We start from the raw sequence: 22,450 nt of genomic DNA on the forward strand, positions 1-22,450 counted from the left end.
TAAGGACCTATCCTGAAGGATGACCTAACATTCTCACAAATCTTGGGAGACAGGCCAGTCCTTGCCTACAGACAGTCCCCCAACCTGAAGCAAATACTCACCTGCAACCACATACCACACAACAGAACCACTAACCCAGGGAACCTATCCTTGCAACAAAGCCAGTTGCAAACTGTGTCCACATATCTATTCAGGGGACACCATCACAGGGCCTAATAACATCAGCCACACTATCAGAGGCTCATTCACCTGCACATCCACCAATGTGATATATGCCATCACGTGCCAGCAATGCCCCTCTGCCATGTACATTGGTTAAACTGGACAGTCTCTACGTAAAAGAATAAATGGACACAAATCAGATGTCAAGAATTATAACATTCATAAACCAGTCGGAGAACACTTTAATCTCTCTGGTCACGCGATTACAGACATGAAAATTGCGATATTACAACAAAAAACTTCAAATCCAGACTCCAGCGACAGACTGCTGAATTGGAATTCATCTGCAAATTGGATACAATTAATTTAGGCTTGAATAGAGACTGGGAGTGGCTAAGTCATTAGGCAAGGTAACCTATTTCCCCTTGTTTTTTCCTATCCTCCCCAGACGTTCTTGTTAAACCCTGGATTTGTGCTGGAAATGGCCCACCTTGATTATCATACACATTGTAAGGAGAGGTTTCAGAGTAACAGCCGTGTTAGTCTGTATTCGCAAAAAGAAAAGGAGTACTTGTGGCACCTTAGAGACTAACCAATTTATTTGAGCATGAGCTTTCGTGAGCTACAGCTCACTTCCTGTAGCTCACGAAAGCTCATGCTCAAATAAATTGGTTAGTCTCTAAGGTGCCATAAGTACTCCTTTTCTTATTGTAAGGAGAGTGATCACTTTAGATAAGCTATTACCAGCAGGAGAGTGGGGTGAGGAGAGATTTTTTCATGCTTTGTGTGTATAAAAAGATGTTCTACACTTTCCACAGTATGCATCCAATGAAGTGAGCTGTAGCTCAGGAAAGCTTATGCTCAAATAAATTGGTTAGTCTCTAAGGTGCCACAAGTACTCCTTTTCTTTTTGAGAATACAGACTAACACAGCTGTTACTCTGAAACCTGTCATTATCTCATTTGTACATGCAAATGTGTGGTTTGGATGGGCGTCTCTGAATATGCAGGTTTCAGAGTAGCAGCCGTGTTAGTCTGTATCCGCAAAAAGAAAAGGAGTACTTGTGGCACCTTAGAGACTAACCAATTTATTTGAGCATAAGCTTTCGAGAGCTACAGCTCACTTCATTGGAGTCAGTTGCAAACACGGCCTCTAACCTTCACCCACTCCGCAGGGGGAGAGCGACCGCCCCAAAAAGGAGGGCAAGCAGAGGCTGGGCTGGGGAGCTGGGTCTGGCGCCCCGTGCCGAGGATCTCCGAGGGCTGATTGCCAGGGCAGGCGGTCACATGACGCTGCCACGCCACTTTCCCATCGCCAGCTTGCAGCAGCCGCCGCCGCCACTGCTCTCGCCGGAGGGCGGGGAGAGGGGAGCTGGGAACAAACAAAGTTCCAGGCGCAGCAGCAGCTGGGAGCACTCGCAGCCCGGGCGCTGCCTGTCCCGCCACCTCTTGCTCGCTTGCTCGGAGGGAAGCAGGCGCGCGCGGTGAGCGCCAGCCCTGCCCGGAGCCTCAGCGCCGTCCTGTCTCACCTACAAACAAAGGGGAAACCCCGGGGGCCACAGCAGCAGCAGCAGCAGGAGGAGCAGCAGCTTGTACAAAAAGTTGCTGAGAGCCCGTCTGCAAAGGAGGCGGCTGGAGCCGCTTCCTACTGCCGAGGGACGCGGCGAGAGGGCGGAGGAGGCGGTTCGGGGGTGGGAAGGCGAAGCAGGAATTCTTCAGCTGGAACAGCTTTTTTTAAAAATTTTTTTGGTTGTTTTGTTTTGCACCCGCTGCCGCTTGTCCCGGCCCCGGCGGTGGGAAGCCCGGTCGGGCGAAGGGGAGAGGAGCTGCAGCCCGGGGTGCTTCACGCCGAGCCCGAGCTCCCTGGCCCCGGGCGTGGGGTGCAGCGGGGGCTGGGCGCGGCGTGCAGGAGGTGAGTGAGAGAGCGCTAGCCCGGGGGCGGGACGCCGGCGCCTCCGCGAGGAAGGGGATGGGGGTGTTGTGCCCAGCTCCGGAGGGGTCCTGGCCGAGCACTCCCCCTGCGGGACTTGATTCCTCTCTCCCGGCGTGGGGAGCCGACAGCTGCCCAGCCCCGGGTGCGCGGGTGGAGAGAGCCCCCGGCACGAATGGGGGGTGGGGGTGGGGTAACGACAGCCAGACCCTTGGAGGGGAGCCAGGGCTCACACCCTGCGTGTGGGGCCGCGGGCGGCTCGCTCGGAGCTGCAGGTGCCGTTCCCACCCCTCGCAGCGGGGCTGGGGCGCGCGTGGGAAGAGCAATGCCCATAGCATGGTGCCCGCTGCTGGTAACGGCCTGTGGGGTTGGCAGCAGGTCCCGAGGCAGGGCCAGGGCGACGCCTGGACCCAAGGGGGTTTGGCCCCTCGCGGCTCAGGGGCCCTGCGGGCTGTGGCCGCTCTAGCGCCGACCGTGGGGGAAGATACAGCTTGGGACCGTAGGTGTAAAGGTTGCTCCGGGTCACTCGGGGGCGGGGAGGGGGCAGGTGGTCGTGTGCCAGCCGAATCCCACTTGCAGCCCGCATTGTTGTTGCTCCAGTGATCTGACCTCTTGTTTGGTCACTTTCCTCTCCTCCCACCCAATGTGTTACAATTGTTTCTCAGCACATAGCATCTTGAGGCTACTTCTTTCTCTCTTCTCCTCTCGCTCTCTGCAGGTGTCATTTAGATGAAAACACGTTTGTGTGTGTGTGTGTCGGGGGTGGGGAAAGAGATGTGATTTAAGAAGAAAAAATCACGTTCTTCTTTTATGTTATGTGTCTAAACTCCATAGGAGACAAGTAACTGAACCCCCTATATAACTTGGTGAGGAATATTTATATAAAGTTTGGGAACCTATCCAGGCTCTGGGGTAGAGGGCAAACTGCTTCCTTTATAATTTGCACACCAGTAAGGGTTAATCCAGCCCGTCTGAGTTTTTCTGTTTTGTGGAGCGGGACTAGCAAGTGGTGAGGGTAATGTTCTTAATAGTGGTTTGATTAGTGTTGCATTGGAAGAAATGTGGAACTGATTTCCAAATACCTAAGATTTTAAAAGTTAGGTATACAATGTTGATAGTCCAATTATGACAAGCTTCATAATTCTTGATCTTTGCCCCAAAGTCTGTCTTTGATGTCCCAAGTAAATTTAAAGTGTAATGACTTCACTTTCATTTCACTTGTATGTTTTGCACTTCCCAGTAGACTAACATTAAGCAGTTTCCTTGGCTGTGTTTTTTCTTTCTGACTTGTACTCGGAGTAGAAAACAAATTTGAATCTTTGTTTGTTATGTTAAAATGTTCTTTAATTGGAAGAGGAACAGAACTTTTTAATGACCGTGATATTTATAACATTTGATATACACTGAAAACATGTATGAATGTCAAGCATATACCATTGTTCACCTGTATAGAGTTTAATAATAATTTCTGGTTTAATATATGGAATGATCAATTTTTAACTACTTTTTTCCTTCTATATTTTAGGTATTAATGGTAAACCAGTCCTGTACATAGGAACTGTTTTTGGAAGGGTTTAGAGTATACCAGCGAAGAACTTCAAGGCTGTACAAGAATGGCCACGGTTTCAGATCAAGAGGAAGGACCTGGTGGAGGACACAATGAATTCAGTGATATCATTAAGTCCAGATCTGGTAGGTTGCAGAAAAGCAAAATTGTATATCTCTTTCTTTATAGACCATTGATTATGAAAATGCATCACATAATGTGAGACAAACTGTTTAATTGACAAGTTCCTAGTCTCTGTTTGCCAGAAGCTGGGAACTGGCCACTGGGGATGGATCACTTGGTGATTACCTGTTCTGTTCATTCTCTGTGGGGCACCAGGCATTAGCCACTGTCGGAAGATAGAATACTGGGCTAGATGGAGCTTTGGTCTGACCCAGTAGGGCCTGTTCTTAAGTTCCTGCGACTTTTTTTGTCTTTCTGTATGTTTGTGTAGCGTCTAGCACACGGAGGCACTGATTCTAACTGGAGTTTATTGATACAACTGAAATGTGTGTGTGTATGTATAAAAATAATTGGATATCTCTACATTGGTAACCAAATCTTTTTATTTAAGCTCCACCTCCTGCATTATAATTACCTCTGCTTTTGTAAATAAGCATGTGTTTAAATAAGTGCGCTTATGCAACCAAGTTTTGGCGGCTGCTTCTGTGTTTATTTCAAGCTGGGGAGAATGGCTATTACAGGGTTGCAACACTGTAAGGTGCTTTACATGTTTAATAGTACTCTGTAAAAATTAATCTACTTTTTTTGATCTGCTGCTGTTGTCTCACTTTAGCACCACAGGTGTGTCTTGCACCAAAACCATTTGTGTCAAAGAAACCAGTTTCTGGCTAATGTTCTTTTCAGAACTATTTTTAAATGTTCTGCTTATGGGTCCTTTTGTAGTTCCTATCACTTTTGTATGTGAGTGCTTCACAGACATTAATGAAGTTATTCTTAAAATATGTTTATGAAGTAGGGAACTATTATTACCCTGTTCTACAGATTGGTGGCACAGAAAGGTGAAATGACTTGTTTAAGGGCACCCAGGAAATCTTTTTGCAGAACCAAAAACTGAATACGCTCCAATCCCTAATTCAGTGTTTTATCCTAAAGGCTATCTTTTTCTCTCCTAAAGGCAGACGATTTGATATCCACAATGTAACAAACTGGAACTTTTCCAATTATTTATGAATAGTAACAAAATGGCTTCGTAATTACAAAATATATTTGTGTCCTAGTGCAAATGCAGATAGATCAGACTCAAAATTATGTATATGCAATTAGTATAATCAGGTTATTTATCTCCATCTATCTATCAAATTAAGTAGGATATAAATTTGGGACCAGATCCAAAGGCCATTGAAATCAATGGCAATCTTTTAATTGATTTCAGATGTCTTTGCATCAGGCCTTTGGTGAAAACAGCTTAGTTTTAGGAAGCTCCACTTTTTTTTTCTTCGTAGTGCACAAGTTCAGAGTGTAGAAAATTTTTCTTAACTTCTGGAAGTGCAGTTTGTGAAACAATATTTGTGGTTTCATTCAGATATTTTCCAAATTCTGGACTATATTTGACCTGGTTGGAAATGTCTACTATAAGCCAAGGAGTCTGGGTTGGTGAGCACCTGTTTTTTTGTGTGTGTTTTGTGTAGCTCACGAAAGCTTATGCTCAAATAAATTTTTTAGTCTCTACGGTGCCCCAAGTCCTCCTTTTCTTTTAACAAATACTGTAATTTTTGCAGGCATTTTGCGGAATCATTGCTGTATTTCATGAGTCCTCTGTATAAATAGAATGTGCTGTAATTTCCGTTCTGATATGGACCTACACCTATCTACAGTAGGCCTTTTTACTTCTCTCATCTCATAAATTAATTATATATTTAAGATCTGTTTATACTAAAATCAGAAGTGACTTAATTCAACTTTAGCCTAAATGAAAAATGGGATTTTTTTTTTTTTAAATCCTGTTTTCAAAACCCCTAAGGACTAAATTTGGCTCTCAGATATGCAGCATGCATCGCTACACATTTTAAAGTTAATTATTACACTACATAGCTGAGATCTGAACCAGCCCCTCTAACTAAGCCTGTAGGAGTGATTTTTTTTTTTTTAATGAGAGGGACATAATCTATCCAAGTATAGACAGCAACAAAGTAAAGGCTAATTGCCAGGTTTAAAATATATATTTTGCATACTTTTCCCCTCCTCTTACCCACTGAAAAAAGAAAAATGCTAAGTTAAAGCGATATTCATGTTGGCACTTTAATGGGAAAGAACCCAGTGTTCCATTTATCATTTGTATTTTCAGTTTGGGTTGCTGTTCATGATAGAGATACAAATGGTCAAAGTCCAACAAAAATATTACTGTAAAATAATTCACTTCTCATAAAATGCTCCCTAATTATTTGTAACAGCTGACTTCACAAATATATTTTTGGGAGGATATGGGATGGGACAAGATAGAGATTAGAGATGTAAGTATGCATGCACAACTTTTAATTAATAGTGGAAGCAAGAAAACAGCTGCTTGTCAGAATTTTCTTTATAAGTCAATTTAAATTTTCAGAATATTTGTTTAAAATGTCTCATTACTGTAGTGCAGGTTTTTTTTTAATAGGCATTTTAAAAAAGCAGCTACTTTGAGTCCTCTGTGGGAGGGTAATATATAGTGCCACTTATAAGTAGGATTGGCAGAATTCAATCTTTCTATTTTTTATAATTTTGACAAATATCAGTGTGTACTTTAAAGCATTTTTATCAATTTACATTTTCACTGTTGTGGAAAAGCGTTGGGGGAATCACACAATGGGTAAGGGCCAGACAATAATAAATGACCATAGACCCTGAGGTTCAAAAGTTAAACTTTTTTCCAACTTTTCTCCCATTCATTGTTTTTGTTCTTTTTCTAACTAAACAAAGCTGCCAGACAAGATGTTTAAGATGCCTGGATTATTTTAATAATTTAGGGAGCAAAATTTAGCCGTGAAATAGTAACTTGTGTTCAGTGGAATGTCCAGTATTTCAAAAAGGGGGCAGCAAGGAAAGAATGCAGACCAGCAAAAAGTTTTCGCTGCCTGTGAGTGGATAATATAATCCTCAGAAAACAATCAAACTGAGTACATGACCAATCTTTGTAAGATTTGCTGCTTTAATTAGCTGGCTTTGGAAAATTCAGAAGCAGATCGTATGAATGCATAGAAAATTATAGAAATAGCTATTTGAGCTAAAATGGTGTTTACTCATGATAATTTATTAAAATATGTCAGGCCTTACAGATCTGCTAGGATATGTCGCATGCGTAGCAGTGCATTTGTCTTCTGTTATTTCTCAATATTACGGAATTAAAAATGAACTAGAACTTACTTTAAATATACAATTTTAAAGAAAAACTTAGAAAAATAAGTGCACTATACAGTTGGAGGATGGGAAGAATGAATAATCTGTAGAAATACCATATGATATGTATTTGCCATAAAAGTACAAAAAACTAAGTACTAAAAAATAAGATGGAACAATTTAAAAACGTTGTTTACACAAAGAAAAAGAATCCTGGGTTACACAGTTTCATAACCAATTTGCAGGGGGATGGATCTTTTTATATGCCTACCTTTTAAAAATAAAACCTTAGTGTCTGCGAAACTGTATCATAAGAATATTTGGAAAAATATTAACGTTTATAGAAAAGTTTTAGTTCAAGATCTAGTTCTGTCATTCAAAGATTAAATTCACTGTGCATGGGAATTCTTGTACGTTCAGATTGTGAGGGTGGTACATCATATTTTTGGATTAGTAAGACCTACCCAGTACATAAATGGCTTTAAACACATTATTGAATGCATTACCAATACTGTCTTGTTCAGTAAGAAAGCATATTCTAAGACAGTGATACAAAGGCCACAGAAGTGCAAGTCATAAATGCTTGAGAATACCCTAGTTTGTTTGACTAATCATAAACACATTTGGTTTCATTCAGTAACCTTTCTTGTAAAGCATAATACTAAAGAGGAATCTTTTGAGGGTGTGAGGTGTTGTGGTTTTTTTTTTAAAGTATGTCTGATTAGGATTTATTAGTTATAATCAAATTTTGGGAGAGAGTCTACATAGACTAGACAAATATAGGCACATACTCTGATTAGATAGTGTATTAAAGCTGTTTTGCATAATGGATTTTATTTTTTTTAAATCTATTGTATGTTTAGAATAACATATGATTGTGACCAAAACTATATTGAGAAATAACTATTTTAACGCTGGCAACTACATGGAAGCCAACCCAAGGTTTGCAGAAGAACTGTATTTACTGTTAACCTCTCTTCTTAGGGTACATCTACAGTATGAAATTATTTTGAAATTATTCTATTGGAATTTTTGGAAGCAATTTTTATACATTTGGTCTTTGTGTCCCCACTAAGCGCATGAATTGGGCGGCGTGCATCCACAGTACTGAGGCTAGCATCGAATGTCAGAGCGGTGCACTATGGGTAGCTAATCTGCAGTCCCTGCCACCCATTGGAATTCTGGGATAAGCTCCCAGTGCATGATTGGGCAAAAACAGTCTCGTGGGTGTTTCTGGGTGTGTCTCAGTCGCTCCTCCCTCCGTGAAAGCTATGGCAGACCATCATTTCGTGCCTTTTTGGCGTGCAGATGCCATACTGCTTTCAGCAGACGGTGCAGTATGGTGCACCACTGCTCTCCTGCTACTATGAATCCACCTCACATTTCCTCTCGTCTTCCTATGTAATCTCTATAATATCTACTTTCTTTTCCTCGTCAACTGCTTCTGCTGCCAACTCTGCTCAGCCATCGTGAACCGAGCAGCACAGCTTCTGCTGCCAACTCTGCTCTCCCACTCTTGCTGCGCTACTGAGCCTCTCCATGTTGTCTGCCCTGGGCTCCTGCCTCCTTGAAAGCTACCGAAGACAACCATTTCCCACCTCTGTTTGACACTTGTGAACTTGAACAGCACCTCTTCCGCTGCCACTCTGCTCTCATACGTTTCACACCCTTTTTCTAAGATTACCCTGCAGGCACCATAGCGCGGCAAGCATGGAGCCCATTCAGGTCTCCACTGCAGTTTTCACCATTGTAAATACCTCGTGCATTAACCAGCAGTACGTGCAATACTTGCAAAACCAGGTGAGGAAGCGATGACCGTGCGATTACGATACTGATGAGGACAAGGACACAGATGTTCCTAGAAGCACGGCATGTGGTGATTGAGAGATCATGGTGGCGTTGAGCCAGGTTCATGCTGTGGAACGCTGATTCTGGGCCTGGGAAACCAGCACAGACTGGTGGGACCACATAGCGTTGCAGATATGGGATGATTCCCAGTGGCTGCGAAACTTTCATATGCGTAGGGCCACTTTCGTGGAACTTCATGACTTGCTGTCCCCTGCCCTGAAGCACAAAGACACCAAAATGAGAGCAGCCCTCACGGTTGAGAAGCGAGTGGCCATAGCCCTGTGGAAGTGTGCAATGCCCAACAGCTACCGGTCAGTCGCGAATCGGTTTGGAGTGGGCAAATCTACTGTGGGGGCTGCTGTGCTGCAAGTAGCCCATGCAATCATTGACCAGCTGCTATAAAGGGTAGTGACTATGGAAAATGTGCAGACCACTGTGGATGGCGCTAATGTACTGGGGTTCCCTAACTGTGGTGGGGCGATAGGGATATGTGTTCCGTCTATCTTGGCCCTGGCACACTGCTGCGGCCAGTACGTAAACTGCAAGGGGTACTCTTCCATGGTGCTGCAAGCACTGGTGGATCACAAGGGACCTTTCATCGACATCAACGTGGGATGGCTGGGAAAGGTGCATGACACTCGCATCTTCAGGAACTCTGGTCTGTTTGAACAGCTGCAGGAAGGGACTTATTTTCCAGACCATAAAATTACTGTTGGGGATGTTGAAATGCCTATAGTTATCCTCGGGGACCCAGCCTACCCCTTAATGCCATGGCTCATGAAGCTGTACACAGGCACCGTGGACAGTAGTAAGGAGGAACTACAGGTTGAGCAAGTGCAGAATGGTGGTAGAATGTGTGTTTGGATGTTTGAAAGCGCGCTGGCGCAGTTTACTGACTCGGTTAGATCTCAGCACAACCAATATTCCAATTGTAATTGCTGCTTGTTGTATGCTCCACAATATCTGTGAGAGTAAAGGGGAGACATTTATGGTGGGGTGAGAGGTTGAGGCAACTTGCCTGGCGGCCAGTTTTGCACAGCCAGACAACAGAGCCATTAGAAGAGCGTAGCAGGGTGCACTGTGCATCAGAGAAGCTTTGAAAGCCAGTTTCATGACTGGCAGGGTATGGTGTGACAGTTGTTTGTTTCTCTTGAAATTATCCGCTCCGTGTGTGGTAAAAAAAAAAAAAAAAGTCACAATGGTTTAAAAACAGTTCTTTATTATTTCTTGCACAACACATTGAGAGAAATGAGAAATAGACCGGGGAAGCGGGGGGAGATTCGGTTAGGGGGGTTGAGGGGAAGGGAAGGACAAGTCCGGAAACCAAATCAAAATGTAGGATATGTCAGCCTTCTGGTGCTTGTGTAATCCTCTGGGATTGAGTGTGTGGGTCCCCATAGCCTTCTTTCCCACCCCTGTGTTCTTGAACGTCTGGGTGAGGACGCTGTGGAAGTTGGGGAGGAGGGAGGGCAGTTACACAGGGGTTGCAGTGGCAGTCCGTGGTCTTGCTGCCTTTCCTTCATTGGATCCACCATACAGCAGAGCATGTCAGTTTGCTCCCCCATGAGCTTGAGCATAGCATCTTGCCTGCTCTCATTGTGCGCGTCCCTCCTCTCTTTGCGTTCATTGAACGCTTTATGGGACTCCGCAGTTGTTTGCCTCCACACATTCAGCTGGACCCTATCATTGCTGGAGGACTGCATGAGCTCAGCAAACATGTCGTCCTCAGTTCGTTTTTTTCCGCCTTCTAATCTGGACCAGCCTCTGGGACGGAGTAGATAGGGGCGTTGAAACATTTGCACCTGTGGGAGGAGGAAAAGGGAGGGTAGTATTTTAAAAGATACATTTTAGAGAACAAAGAGGACACTTTCTCAGTGCAACAGGCAATTTATAGAATGTGTGCTGGGTACTTTCTGTACAAGGTCCCATTTTGCTTCATACTGAAGTGCCTGCCCCTTTGGTGTGAGTAAGCCATCACGGGCGGCAGGGCAACGGAATTCAGCTTGCAGGCAACCATGGTAAGCCCTAGGGGCATGCGGGGTTCTGCTGCTTCCGCATTCATTTCAATGCTTTCAAACTGCCGCGCCCCCTTTCCCACAGCAAGCAATGCCTGGTGGGCTTGCCATATAAAGAGGGCCTGCGGGCTCTCTGGGATGATTGCTTCACACAACCCCCGCACCCACCGTGTGGCTCTGAGGCTCTGAGCAGGGATGAGCCCTTTAAACTAAACGTGAACAGCCCAGCACAGCTGGGTTTCCCCACACTGCATGGCTCCTATCAGGCTCTCTCTCACCAGAAGTGCCTTCTCCAGGGTCATGGTCCGGGAGCCCGCCTTGTGAGTCGGGGGAGGCTATTGGCTCCAGCGTTAAGAATAGTTCCTGGTTGGGGGGGAAAACACATTCCCCACTTGCCACCTGTGCACTGTCGTCCTCTTCGTCCTCCAATAACTCATCCTCCTCGCTCCGTGCAACTCCCCCGTTGCAGGTGTCTGCAGACAGTGGTGGGGTAGTGGTGTCGTCACCCACTATTATTGCACGCAGCTCACGGTAGAAGCTGTATGTATGGGGCTGTGACCCAGAGCGCCCGTTCGCCTCCTTGGCTTTTTGGTACACTTGCCTGAGCTCCTTGACTTTTGTACGACACTGCTCTGTGCCCCTGGAGTAGCCTCTTTCCGTCATGGCCCTGGAGACTTTAGTGTACGTATTTGCGTGTGTGGGTGGTTTTTTGGAATGTAGTTCTGCTATAACCGATTCATCTCCCCAACATGCAATGACATCCAGTACCTCCTGTTTGGACCATGCTGGCGCTTGTCTGCGAATCCGGGACTGTGTGGTCTCTTGTGATGGTGGACTCTGCATGGTCGCCTGTGCTGATGAGCTCGCCACGGTGACCAAACAGGAAATTAAATTCAAAAGTTCCCGGGGCTTTTACTGCCTACCTGGCTAGTGCATTGGAGTTGACAGTGTTGTCCAGAGCAGTCACAAATGAGCATTCTGGGATAGCTCCCGGAGGCCAGTAACGTCAAATTGCATCCACAGTACCTGTAATCCGGAACTGCAATCTTGATTTTTACCGCTACTCCACTTGCTGAGGTGGAGTACAGAAACTGGATTAAAGAGCCCTGTAAATCGAAAAACTGTTTGGTCGTGTGGACGGAATCAGTTTTATTTTGAATTAACTTGGCTAATTCAAAGAAATAACCATGTACTGTAGAACAGTCCTTAGTGTGCAAATATTAGTTGTGTGGGGTGTGTGTTTGTTTTTTTTCTTGAAAAATGATAGCATATCTGTCAATTGAATGGTTATATTGTGTTTTTAAGTAAAATATTTACCATTTTATAAAGGGTATTCCAGGCATCTGGAGACATTAAATGGGCATAGCTCAAACTTTACATATGTCTGTATTATTCCTTAAAACAAAAATCATTTTAATGGATGTTTTCCATAACACAAACAATTTTTATATGTAATCTAGAATGTAGCTTTTTTTTTTTTTTTAAAAAGATCCTTTTGGAGAAATCTGTGCATTTGTGTTTGGTTTTCAAACAGAAGCTTTCAAGAAGGAAAGCAGGGGATGCTTGCTTTATTGTGTGTGGTGGGTCGGGAACAGTGCTGTAATCAGTGTGGTTTTTTTTTTTTTTAAAGAACAGATTTTTTCTGTGATTAATTATGTAACACTGAGGAAAAACCCGCACTTGAAATCTGTCATGATAGTTTGAACAGTAATGTGTATATAATTAAACAGTAAGACAGACAGGCAAAACATTTCTGGAATATTACTGAGTGCCTCAGGTGCATTTTAAGGTACAAGAGTAGATTGGTAGGAGCTTAATTCTCCTGATCTAGCTTTCATTTTTAATTGTGGTTGACAGGGTCTTGGAAGAACTGATCTAAAAATTGTACTTTTATTTTGAGAGCTCTTTGGTGAGGATCACTTTTGGGAGTTGACGCTGTTGTTTGAAGAGAAGTATGACTGCTTCGTGAGGATATTTAGATGGTCAACGGCTGTTTTGCTAAGAGATCTCCCTGCCCTGGGACATGCTTTGAGAAGGAGACATGTTCATTCCATAGTTCTTGGATGTTGGCCCATAAAACAGTGACTGTTGAATATACTGTGTGCAACACATGTCCTAATTCTGTATCTAGATATCTATCTTTTTTTAAAGTGCAAAAATTGCCAGGTGAAGCAGCTATTGACTGACTGACTGATGTAGAGGAAACCAGCTGGTTATGGTATCACTTTGAGCATTTGCACATATGTACCACTGTAGCAATCAGAAACTTGTTAAACATTAATAAAAGAATTTGAACTAGAAGGGATTGGCCTGAATCCGAAGGTGACTGAAGTCAACAGACTCCCATTGATTTCAAATGGGCTTTGGATGAGGCCTTTTCTCACTGGGGCTTCTGATTGCTTAAATTTTTTTTGGTGGTTTAAATTCAAACTGTGGGTCTATAGCAAATTAATGGGGCCTTGTGAATTTGAAAATCACATCAGAAAATTTTACAGGCATTACTATTTCAGTAACCCCTGAGATTGCTAAAACTTAAGTTAGCAGATGCTTCTCTTTTTTTGTGTACGTATTCACTTTGTGTATAGTTATTTAGCTAGGGAGAAAATGGCTAACTGAAACAGACCTTATAAACATAAACAGGGGAGCAGCAATAGTTTTGTTATTTTAAAGGAATTTTCAAATAGTGCTTGATCAGAAACCTGGAACTTTTTAAAAATTGGTCCGTTAGAGTTGATCAATGTCCCTTAAATGCTGCTGCTACCTTATCTCTACCCCCAAGGACTCCACAAGGCTATTTCTCCCCTTTCAGTACAATATCCGATTGTTGCACAACAAAATTTTTACTGTCGTTCCTCATTTTTAAAAATAGACATTTGAGTCTTGTTATAGGATTGGGTTCTATCAGTGTGTTTTCGGCCAAAATCTCCTTACCCCTTGTCCTTATGCAGAATACTGGATGATTTCCACACTCTACTGTAGACAGGGTGTATTTCAGTTGTTTAGTATATGTATATGAATCTTTCAGGTTGAAAGATACTATATAAATGGTAAAATATTGCATTTAGCCTTTGTTGTATGGAACAACCTGTTTTGGTAGCTGTCATGACCTGTCACTAATATCTCATTATTTTGTTACTCCCCTGTATCAGTCTGTTGTGATTTGCCTTATATTTAGACTGTCCCTTCCCAAAGGAGCTTACAATCTTTTTGTTCTGTGTGTTGTACAGAAATCTGGTTTGATTTCACCTCTCTGAGCAGAATTTCCTACTTCCAAACCTGACTTGATTGCCTGGCTGAAATCAGTGGAAGGGTCGTGGGTACTGGATATCCTGGTCTATGACTGGCATTATGGTAATACAAATAAATAGCGGTCAGTGCATTAACAAATTGCACTCCCATGCAGGAGTGCTGTGATGGAGAGACAAAAACCAAACAAGCTTCACTGTATATTGCACTAGAATTGCAACCACTGAGAAGTTTGAGGTGGGGACAGGGAGGGTCCCTCTTCCTCAAATTCTTAACCTATTTTTGGTTCCCATCAATATAATTGCAGGTCTCATGTATTTTCACATCTCCTTCTGCTTTTAATGGCTACAGTGTCTTTACCACTGTTTTTGCGAGCCGTGAATCTTCATATCTAGCTTCTTTATTTCCTGGAATCGTATAAGTAATAGATTTTAAGCAAACATATTTCCCATATTTATGACAGACCGATTCAAAGGAAAGTGAAAACACAAGTATAGGTAACATGCCTGGACAGACCACTGACATTCTTTGTCAACCCTACCCCCCTAACTAACACACTCTCTTTTGAGGAAGATTTTAGCATTCACAAGTTTGAGAGCAGGGCGGGGATGAGTCTAATCAAATGTGGAAACATATTAATTCTCTCTATCCTACATATAATGTTCTTAAAGATTGTCGTACTGTACTAGTATATACTAAAGCCATTTAGCAAGGCTTAGCTATGTCACTACTGGCATCTTTCATAAAATTACTTACCTTTCCTCTCACTGAAAACTCCTCCTAGTAGAGTAAACACTCTTGATTATACCAGGCACAATGTGTCACACCTCTATGAAAAGGGAAGAGCAAGGCAATGTTTTAAGTAACACTTTTGGTTTTGGAGGACTGGCAAAGAGCCTGGGAAAATTATAATTCAGTGTGTTTGGGGGGTGGGGAACAGAGGGAGAACAAATTGACTGTGACCATCTTTCTATCCTCCAGCTGATACAGATGCTCTGCTGTGAAATATTTGTAGATGTATATATTATGCATGTTCTGAATACGTTATTCTGCCTTCATTGTGATGGAGAGTAACCCTCCCTTGATGGAAATTCAAAAGTCCGAAGAGAGCAGCTGTTCCTCCTCCTGCATACTGAAATGCTCCCAGCTTGGTGTAGGGGAGAGTTGCACTTACTGCAGCTGGCATAAAACAACAATCTAAACTATGACTAAGGTGTGTTGTGTGTAGTGGTTTTTTTTTTTTTTTGGCAGCCAGGGGCTGTGGTTTCCTTTGGTGGACTTACGTTGATGAAAGGATAACTTCATGGTCAGCGCATATCAGGAGTCTGGTTTTCTCTATTAAATTTCTGGAATTAAGAATGGATACACAATGAACTAGCATTTCAGAAAGTGATTATTTTATTCCAAGTGAAGGGAGGGAATTTTAAAAGTAACTGCAAAAGTTACTGGGCAGATAGATAAATAAACCTCTGGGGACTAGAGAGAAAATTGTGTGGAATCATTTCCATTAGCCAAGACCATGGGATTAGTCAAGAAACTGCAGTTTTATAAATTCCAGCAGCTGCCAAATGCAGTGTAGTTGTAGCTGTGTTGGTCCCAGGATATTAAAGAGACGGGTGGGTGAGGTAATATCTTTTACTGGACTAACTTCTGTTGGGGATAGAGAGACGAGCTTTCAGACTTACGCAGAGCTCTTCTTCGGCCCGGGAAACGTACTGTCACAGCTCAATACAAGGCGGAACAGCTGTAGAGGCAGTGGAAACTCTGAATGGAGACAGAATAAAGGAACACTTAAAAAACACTTTGCATACTGTTTTTTAAGGGGAAGGTATAACATGATCTGATGGCTGAAAGTTGAACCTAGACACATTCAGACTCAAAATAAGAGGTCAATTTTTGACAGTGCGAATAATGAACCATTGGAACAATTTATGAAGGGTCAAGGCGGATTCTTCATTACTAACAATTTTTAAATAGAGATTGGCAGTTTTTTGAAAAGATCTGCTCTAGGAATTATTTTGGGGAAGACTAGATCATGATGGTCCCTTCTGGCCTTGGAATCTGTGAATGTGAAAACTGCGATTTGTTTAGGACATGTCTGAGTTATTTTTAAGGGACGGTCAAGAAATCTGATACAGTGATTGGATAAAGTAATGAGAAAATTGACCTGAGGAAGTCATGCATAACTGACTTGGACTTGAGGAAGGCTTATACAGAAGCGTAGCTAATGTTTGGGGGGTGGGGAAGGAAACAAACCAAGCCAAAATGAGGAAATGCCAAACAGATTACGCAAAGCAATAAAGTATGGGGCAGAGGAGAGGGTCAGTTACCTTGTGCATCTGCTGGGCTTGGCAAAATGAGGGGGCTGCTGGGGAGCTGATTACTGTCCCCAGGGGTGCCCCCTCCCCTCCCAGGTTAGAGAAGCTAAGGGGCTCCAGTTGAACTCTGGTCCCTCCTGCAGCACATCTCTCCCCACTCCTGAGATAGAGGCTGCAAAGTAGAAGGTGTCAGAGCCAGTTCTGTGCTTGTGGGGCCTCCCACACGCTGGAGAAGAAGTGTGGATATCCTCAGCTGGCTACGGGCAATTTCTGCTCCCTTTTCCTTGCCTGTGCAATACAGAGGGAACAGAGCAGGTTTGAGAATCTAACTCACTGTACCTAGAAAAGGATATTCCAAAACTGGAAATCATGACAGAAGACTATCTACAGAAAGTGTACTGTAGCTGCAGTTTCCTCTAGTGTCCAGAAATCCTATTAGTGTGAGGTTCAGAGTACTCCTGCACAATATACTCCTCCTTTCTGATTTGGCTGAACAATTTTGAATGTGGGCCTCAGTAGCATAAGAGGAGCTGTTAAGTGAAAGGGCATCGCATAGTCTAGAGTAGTGATGGCATTAAAAAGTATTCACTGTACAGTCTAGAAAAAGCTTTACACCTCTACCCCCTTATTATTTATTATTATTTATTTATTAGGATTTTAAAATATAAATCCTTCCTTAAAAATCCCTTTCAGTTATGCGTACAAAAAAACTTGATAACGTCAAGGCTGCTGATGTGCTGAGATCACTGTTTGTTATGCTGACCAGTATTGTCTCATTGTTTCCTTGTACTCCCCTATCTGTCTGTCCATCTCTTGTCTTATGCTCAGTCTCTGCTCCCAAAACCGTATAGTCTGTCTTTTTTGTTCTGTGTTGTACAGCGCTTGGTACAATGAGGTCCTGGTTCATAACTCTGCTCCAAACCACTACAGTAATATTCTTGCTGACTAACACCTTCATCCCATTTAGCACATTTGCCTGATTTCAGAGGTTCTGCCAACTCCTGTATCTATGACTTCATAGATTGGAGCAGGTGCCGAGCACCTCTGAAAATTAAGCAATATACCTATTGTGCTTTAGGTTTTCTTTCACGTTTGAGAGGGTTGAAATTTGTCTTGTTACCTGAGGAAGAGCTGTGGGAAAACTGCTGATTGGCATGCATATTGTGTTGATAGAATGTGGCATATTTATGCGGACAAAGTAGTGCCTTGTATATTTAAAATTTTTTGGGTACTTGTGAGGGAAAGAAATTGTGACTGAGTAACACATGTGGATTGGTATTTAGGATGTATATAGTTGAAGAAAATATTTTTTCCATGGGCTATTGAGAAGGAACATGTGACAATTTGGTCTAATCACTCAGAAGTTATGGCCTGTGTTGTGCAGGAAGTTAGACTAGGTAGTCTAAGTGGTTCCTTGTGGCCTTAAAAATTTGCTAGTGATACAAAACCTGGTGGAGGTGGAACAAAGTAATTCAGTTAAGAAGGATGTGGAATTGGACAGGCATACATACAGTTAAGGGCAGATGCTGGCTTATGCAGTTAGCTTGGGAGAAATGTGAGGTTTTGAGTCTTGGAACAAAATACTTTGAAAAATTTTCACAATCCATTTAACAAATAGTTTTTGTTAATTTCTCTGTACTGGCTTGTTTTGTTTTAAATCAAATGTATGTGTGGTTCCCTCCTCCTCCTCCACTCCATTTGAAGTGTCAAGGGAGGGAATTAGAAGGAATATGCCCCTCAAATATTATGTCACAAATTACTGAGAAGGAAAAAGTGTTGTCCTGGATAACATTCTAAATATTTTGGATGGTATTTAATAGGAAGAAAATGAAAAGCAAACAGTTTTGGATGCACAAAGGAAAGTACTGCTTAGATGAATTTATTTGAGCAGTTAGAGAAGTGCATATTGGGAGTAGCATGCGCATCTCTGGTCTCTAACAGCTTTTACATAGCTATGTTTTTGTTTAATGTAAAATGAGTCTGGGTGAAATGGTATTTAAATGCCACAACAGGTCCACCCTTTTTCTTAATTTCTTCTGAGACATCTATCTGATATAACCTGGCATTGAGCAACAACTAGGGTTAGCATAAATCACTCACAAAGGGAGCCCCAACTCTGTCTTGACTTTTCAGAAATATGTGCTGTTGCTCTTTTCCTCTCAGGACTCCATGGAAACAGATTTCAGTAGTGGGGGAAGGCCCTTTGCTGGGGAAAAAGCTGTCCTGAAGAGATGGAACTTGCAGTTAACTCTGAAAACTGTCTGGGTTTGTCTGGTGGCTTCTGGGACGGCATTACATGTTCAGATTTCTCCTGCTTTGACTGTTGCACCTGTGCTCAGGAATTTTTATATGGGGCTTACCTATAGTGTCCTTTTAGAGTGTCCCCAACTTGTTTGATTGGGGATTGATAAGTGGTCTCTTCAGGGTTGTATACGTGAACATTTAGGGTACGTCTACAATACATCTTATATTGGCATTATTTGTGTTGCTCAGGGGTGTGAATAAATCACCCCCTCCACCTCCCCTGGCATAAGTTATACTCACATAGCACTGTCCACACTGGCATTTATGCTGTTGGGGGAATAGTTAAATAAACACTCTAGTGTAGCCATGCCTTTAATCCATGGCAAACTGCGGTGTGTCTGCTGAGGACTGTCTGTGTGAACCCTGTGAATACAGTTTGTTAATGTGCTTTGCTCTAGTTTTTATTTCAAGGAGGACTAGATCAAAGCACATTAACAAACTGTTAATGCACGTTAGCAGGGTCAACTTGGACGGTCGGTCCCCGGCAAGCTAGTGTGGGGTAAATTTTCACCCCAACTTTCCAGGAACTAAATACTCATATAGCCTGGTTGTAGCCCATTCAAAGCATTGTAGATTAGTAGCAAAACTTTAAATTTAATCGGTGAATGAATCAGGAGTCACAGAGCACAGGAGTGATGGTATTCTCTCTGGCCTTTGATGCTCAATAAATCAGCTACTGAGTGATGTGAGAGTCTGTCTTCAGCCCTGGATAGAAGGAACTGCAGCTGTCTAGCCTGGTCAGTAATGAAGGCTAGACTATCACAGTGCCAAGGACCTGGTTGGAGAAGAAGGGATGTGCTCTCTGGGCTCATGAAGATAGTAGGAAAATGTTCCATTCTGCTACTGTTTTTGTGTCCAGGAGCAGTGAGGAATCCAGCAGGATGCCAAGACTGCTTAAGTTTCTTCCTCCTGATCAGTGGTTGGGTATCTCATTTGAGGTTAGTGTTCCAGTAAATGCTTCAAAGTTTTTTTTTTTTTTTTTTCTCCTTCCTTTTCTCAAGTTTGCATTATTTTATTAAGATCATTTTGGACGAAAGAATGGCCTGATGCAAGGTAATAAATTTCTTAGAGGCGCCATTTCTAATTCATTCTAACTCCTAAACTAACTAATGGATTCACTTATAAATTCTTAGAAAATTGATTCTGTCCTAAAAAAGAGAGTACTGTAATTTTGGGGAGGATGCACTGTAATCTTGAAAAATAACAGTGGTTGAATCCCTGTTTGAAATGCAAAAGTCAGCTCCACCTTAATTCTAGAATCACAACCAGGGTTTCCATAATTGAGCAGAGGGAAGGGGGAATAAGAGTGCATAATGGCAATTTTTATGATGAACTAGTGTGACAGCAGCTACTAGTGAATTTCTCCCCCCCCCCCACCTGCTCTTCTTTGAAGTCAGTGCATCTTATACAAGTTCAAATGCTTCATTAACTTTCAGCAAGAAAACAGTTGTTTCCTAATTAGCCAGGTACAAATGATTGGGCTATGGGAAAAGAAATTTAGTTTTAAAGAAAACTGTGACCAGCGGCTGCTGTAGATCATTGTGGGTGCCTCCAGCCCTTCTTTGCTACACTTGCATCTACCTTTTCAGAGTTTCTGACTTCCACTGTAGCTGCTAGGCTTGTCTTCTGCTGCTTGGGGTGCCTGGAGTAGGTTCCCTTTCCTCCCATGAAGATGAGCTGTGCTGGTAACAATTGTGAAAGCTGAACAGAATTGGGATCATGGAACATATAGTCTGTCTTGGTCTACGCTTAAAAGTTAGAGCAGTTTTTAAACTAAGGGCTGGGGGAAAGCTGACAGGTGCGGAGGAGCACATGGTTCAGACATCCCGTAGGGGAGGATCTATAAAAAGAGATTCCCTCTGTCCTAATGAGGAGGAGAGGATGAAAGATGATAAAATACAGGTAGGATCTGATGAGAAACAGTAATTGAATGGGGAATGTTTTTTTCATTTGAGATCATGTAATGGCAGGTAGCTAAAAAGTGGCAAGGTTCTCTTGCACACAATACACAGTCAACCTGTGGAACTCCTTGCCAAAGGATGTTGTGAAGGCTAGGAGTATAACAGGGTTCAAAAAAGAACTAGATCCTAAATTCATGGAGGATAGGTCCATCAATAGCTATTAGCCAGGATGGGCAGGGATGGTGTCCCTAGCCTCTGTTTGCCATAAGCTGGGAATGGGTGACAGGGAATGGATCACTTGATGCTTACCTGTTCTGTTCATTCCCTCTCGGGCACCCGGCACTGGCCACTGTTGGAAGACTGGATACGGGACTAGATGGACCTTTGGTCTGACTTGGTCTGACCATTCTTAAGTTAGATCAACATAATTACGGTGCTCAGTAGTGTAAAAATTTGACGCCCCTGAGAACCAAAGTTATGCAGACCTAACGCCTGGACCTACCAACTGCCATTTGGGATGGGGGATTAACTACAGCAATGAAAAATCCTCCTGTTGCCGTAGGAAACATCGATGTTACGGATGCGACAGCAGCACAGATGTGGTGTCGTAGCTGTGCTGCTGTAGTGCCCATAGTATAAACACAGCCTCTTTTAGTTCCCCGCCCGCCCCCGCTTCCCTCTCCAGCTGCTCAAGTGTCATAACTGCTGCTGAGATTTACTCTTGTTCACATAGAGTAAAGGTTGGAAAACTAGTTACATTTATAGTCTGTTTCTTATTACATGTGATTTTTCTTTTCTATCCTCCTTGCTCCTAATAAGAAGGTTGGGATCCCTCAAGATCCTATCCAGTATTCTTTTTATTCCCCTCTATCCTCTCCAAAGTCTCATACTCTGTGTGTGTGTGTTTATATATATAAAAAAAGAAGTGGTGGTTTTTCCTTGGAGCTGAGGTGGGCTAGACATGTCTCCCTTTGGAGACCAGTCATTAGTTAGCTAGAGGAGGCCACTTCATAGTTGAGTGAAATCTCTTTTATTCCCCTAGGTTCAATACAGTGCCTGCCATGTCTACTTTCTTATGACCTGAGGAGGAGAACTGAACTCTGATGTCCCTCCCAACTTCCGTTGCACATGGCAGTGCCTTCCCCTTCACAAGAATGCTGGACAGGCCTCTCACACATCTTTATACCGTCTTTTTTTTTTCTTTTCTTTTCTTTTTCTTTCAGAGGGAGGATGAGGGTGTGGACACAATTAAAGCTAAGAACAGCTAAGCTTCAGACTTTGTTTGCCTGGATCAACAGTTGAGAAATGTGCTTATTTAGTCATGAAATATTAAAGGAAATGGGTTTAGAAGTTTGGAAGCATAATGTTAATGAATTCCATGTGAACTGTAGGTTTCTTTTTTCTTTTTTTAAACTGCCCCATGACCTATCTTTCTAGATCTTTTGTGAGCAAAGATTTCTCAGTAGTTCTTTGACCTCTTTTCTCCCAATAATTTGAGAGAAAGGGTTTTATGTTAATATATTCTTATCACTGCTTTTATCAGTAGGCAGAGTTATATAGTTACCACTTTATATAGGGCAATAATACGAAACAAGGATACTAATGTGGATTTTCATCCCCATAAAGAAGACACAAGGATGAGATCTGTTCTTTGCTTTCTTTGACTTGAAAAATTTGCAGCTAATGAAATATCCCAAATGGCTTCCACTTCAACCATCCAGTCAAAACCAGTCAGTTCTTGAATAAATGTATGACACGGTTGTGCATGACTGGACCCTGTAGCAGCTCCATGCCAATGAGTTCCAGAATCGTAAAGAATGAATATGTTGATTAAAACAAATACTG

General features: G+C 42.6%; 1 protein-coding gene across 1 annotated transcript in view; it reads left to right on the forward strand.

The window, feature by feature from the left end:
* The first annotated feature begins 1,528 nt into the window (after positions 1 to 1,528).
* The window catches only part of UTRN (utrophin), a 587,482-nt gene continuing 566,560 nt past the window's right edge, over positions 1,529 to 22,450 (forward strand). Inside the window, exons 1-2 of the mRNA XM_073337527.1 lie at positions 1,529 to 2,073; positions 3,617 to 3,783. Coding sequence (XP_073193628.1) covers positions 3,705 to 3,783 — 79 coding nt within the window. The 5' untranslated portion in view covers positions 1,529 to 2,073; positions 3,617 to 3,704. The remainder of the gene's footprint in view (positions 2,074 to 3,616; positions 3,784 to 22,450) is intronic.

Source organism: Lepidochelys kempii, chromosome 3, assembly GCF_965140265.1.
Source record: "Lepidochelys kempii isolate rLepKem1 chromosome 3, rLepKem1.hap2, whole genome shotgun sequence".
In the NCBI taxonomy this organism is placed as follows: domain Eukaryota; kingdom Metazoa; phylum Chordata; order Testudines; family Cheloniidae; genus Lepidochelys; species Lepidochelys kempii.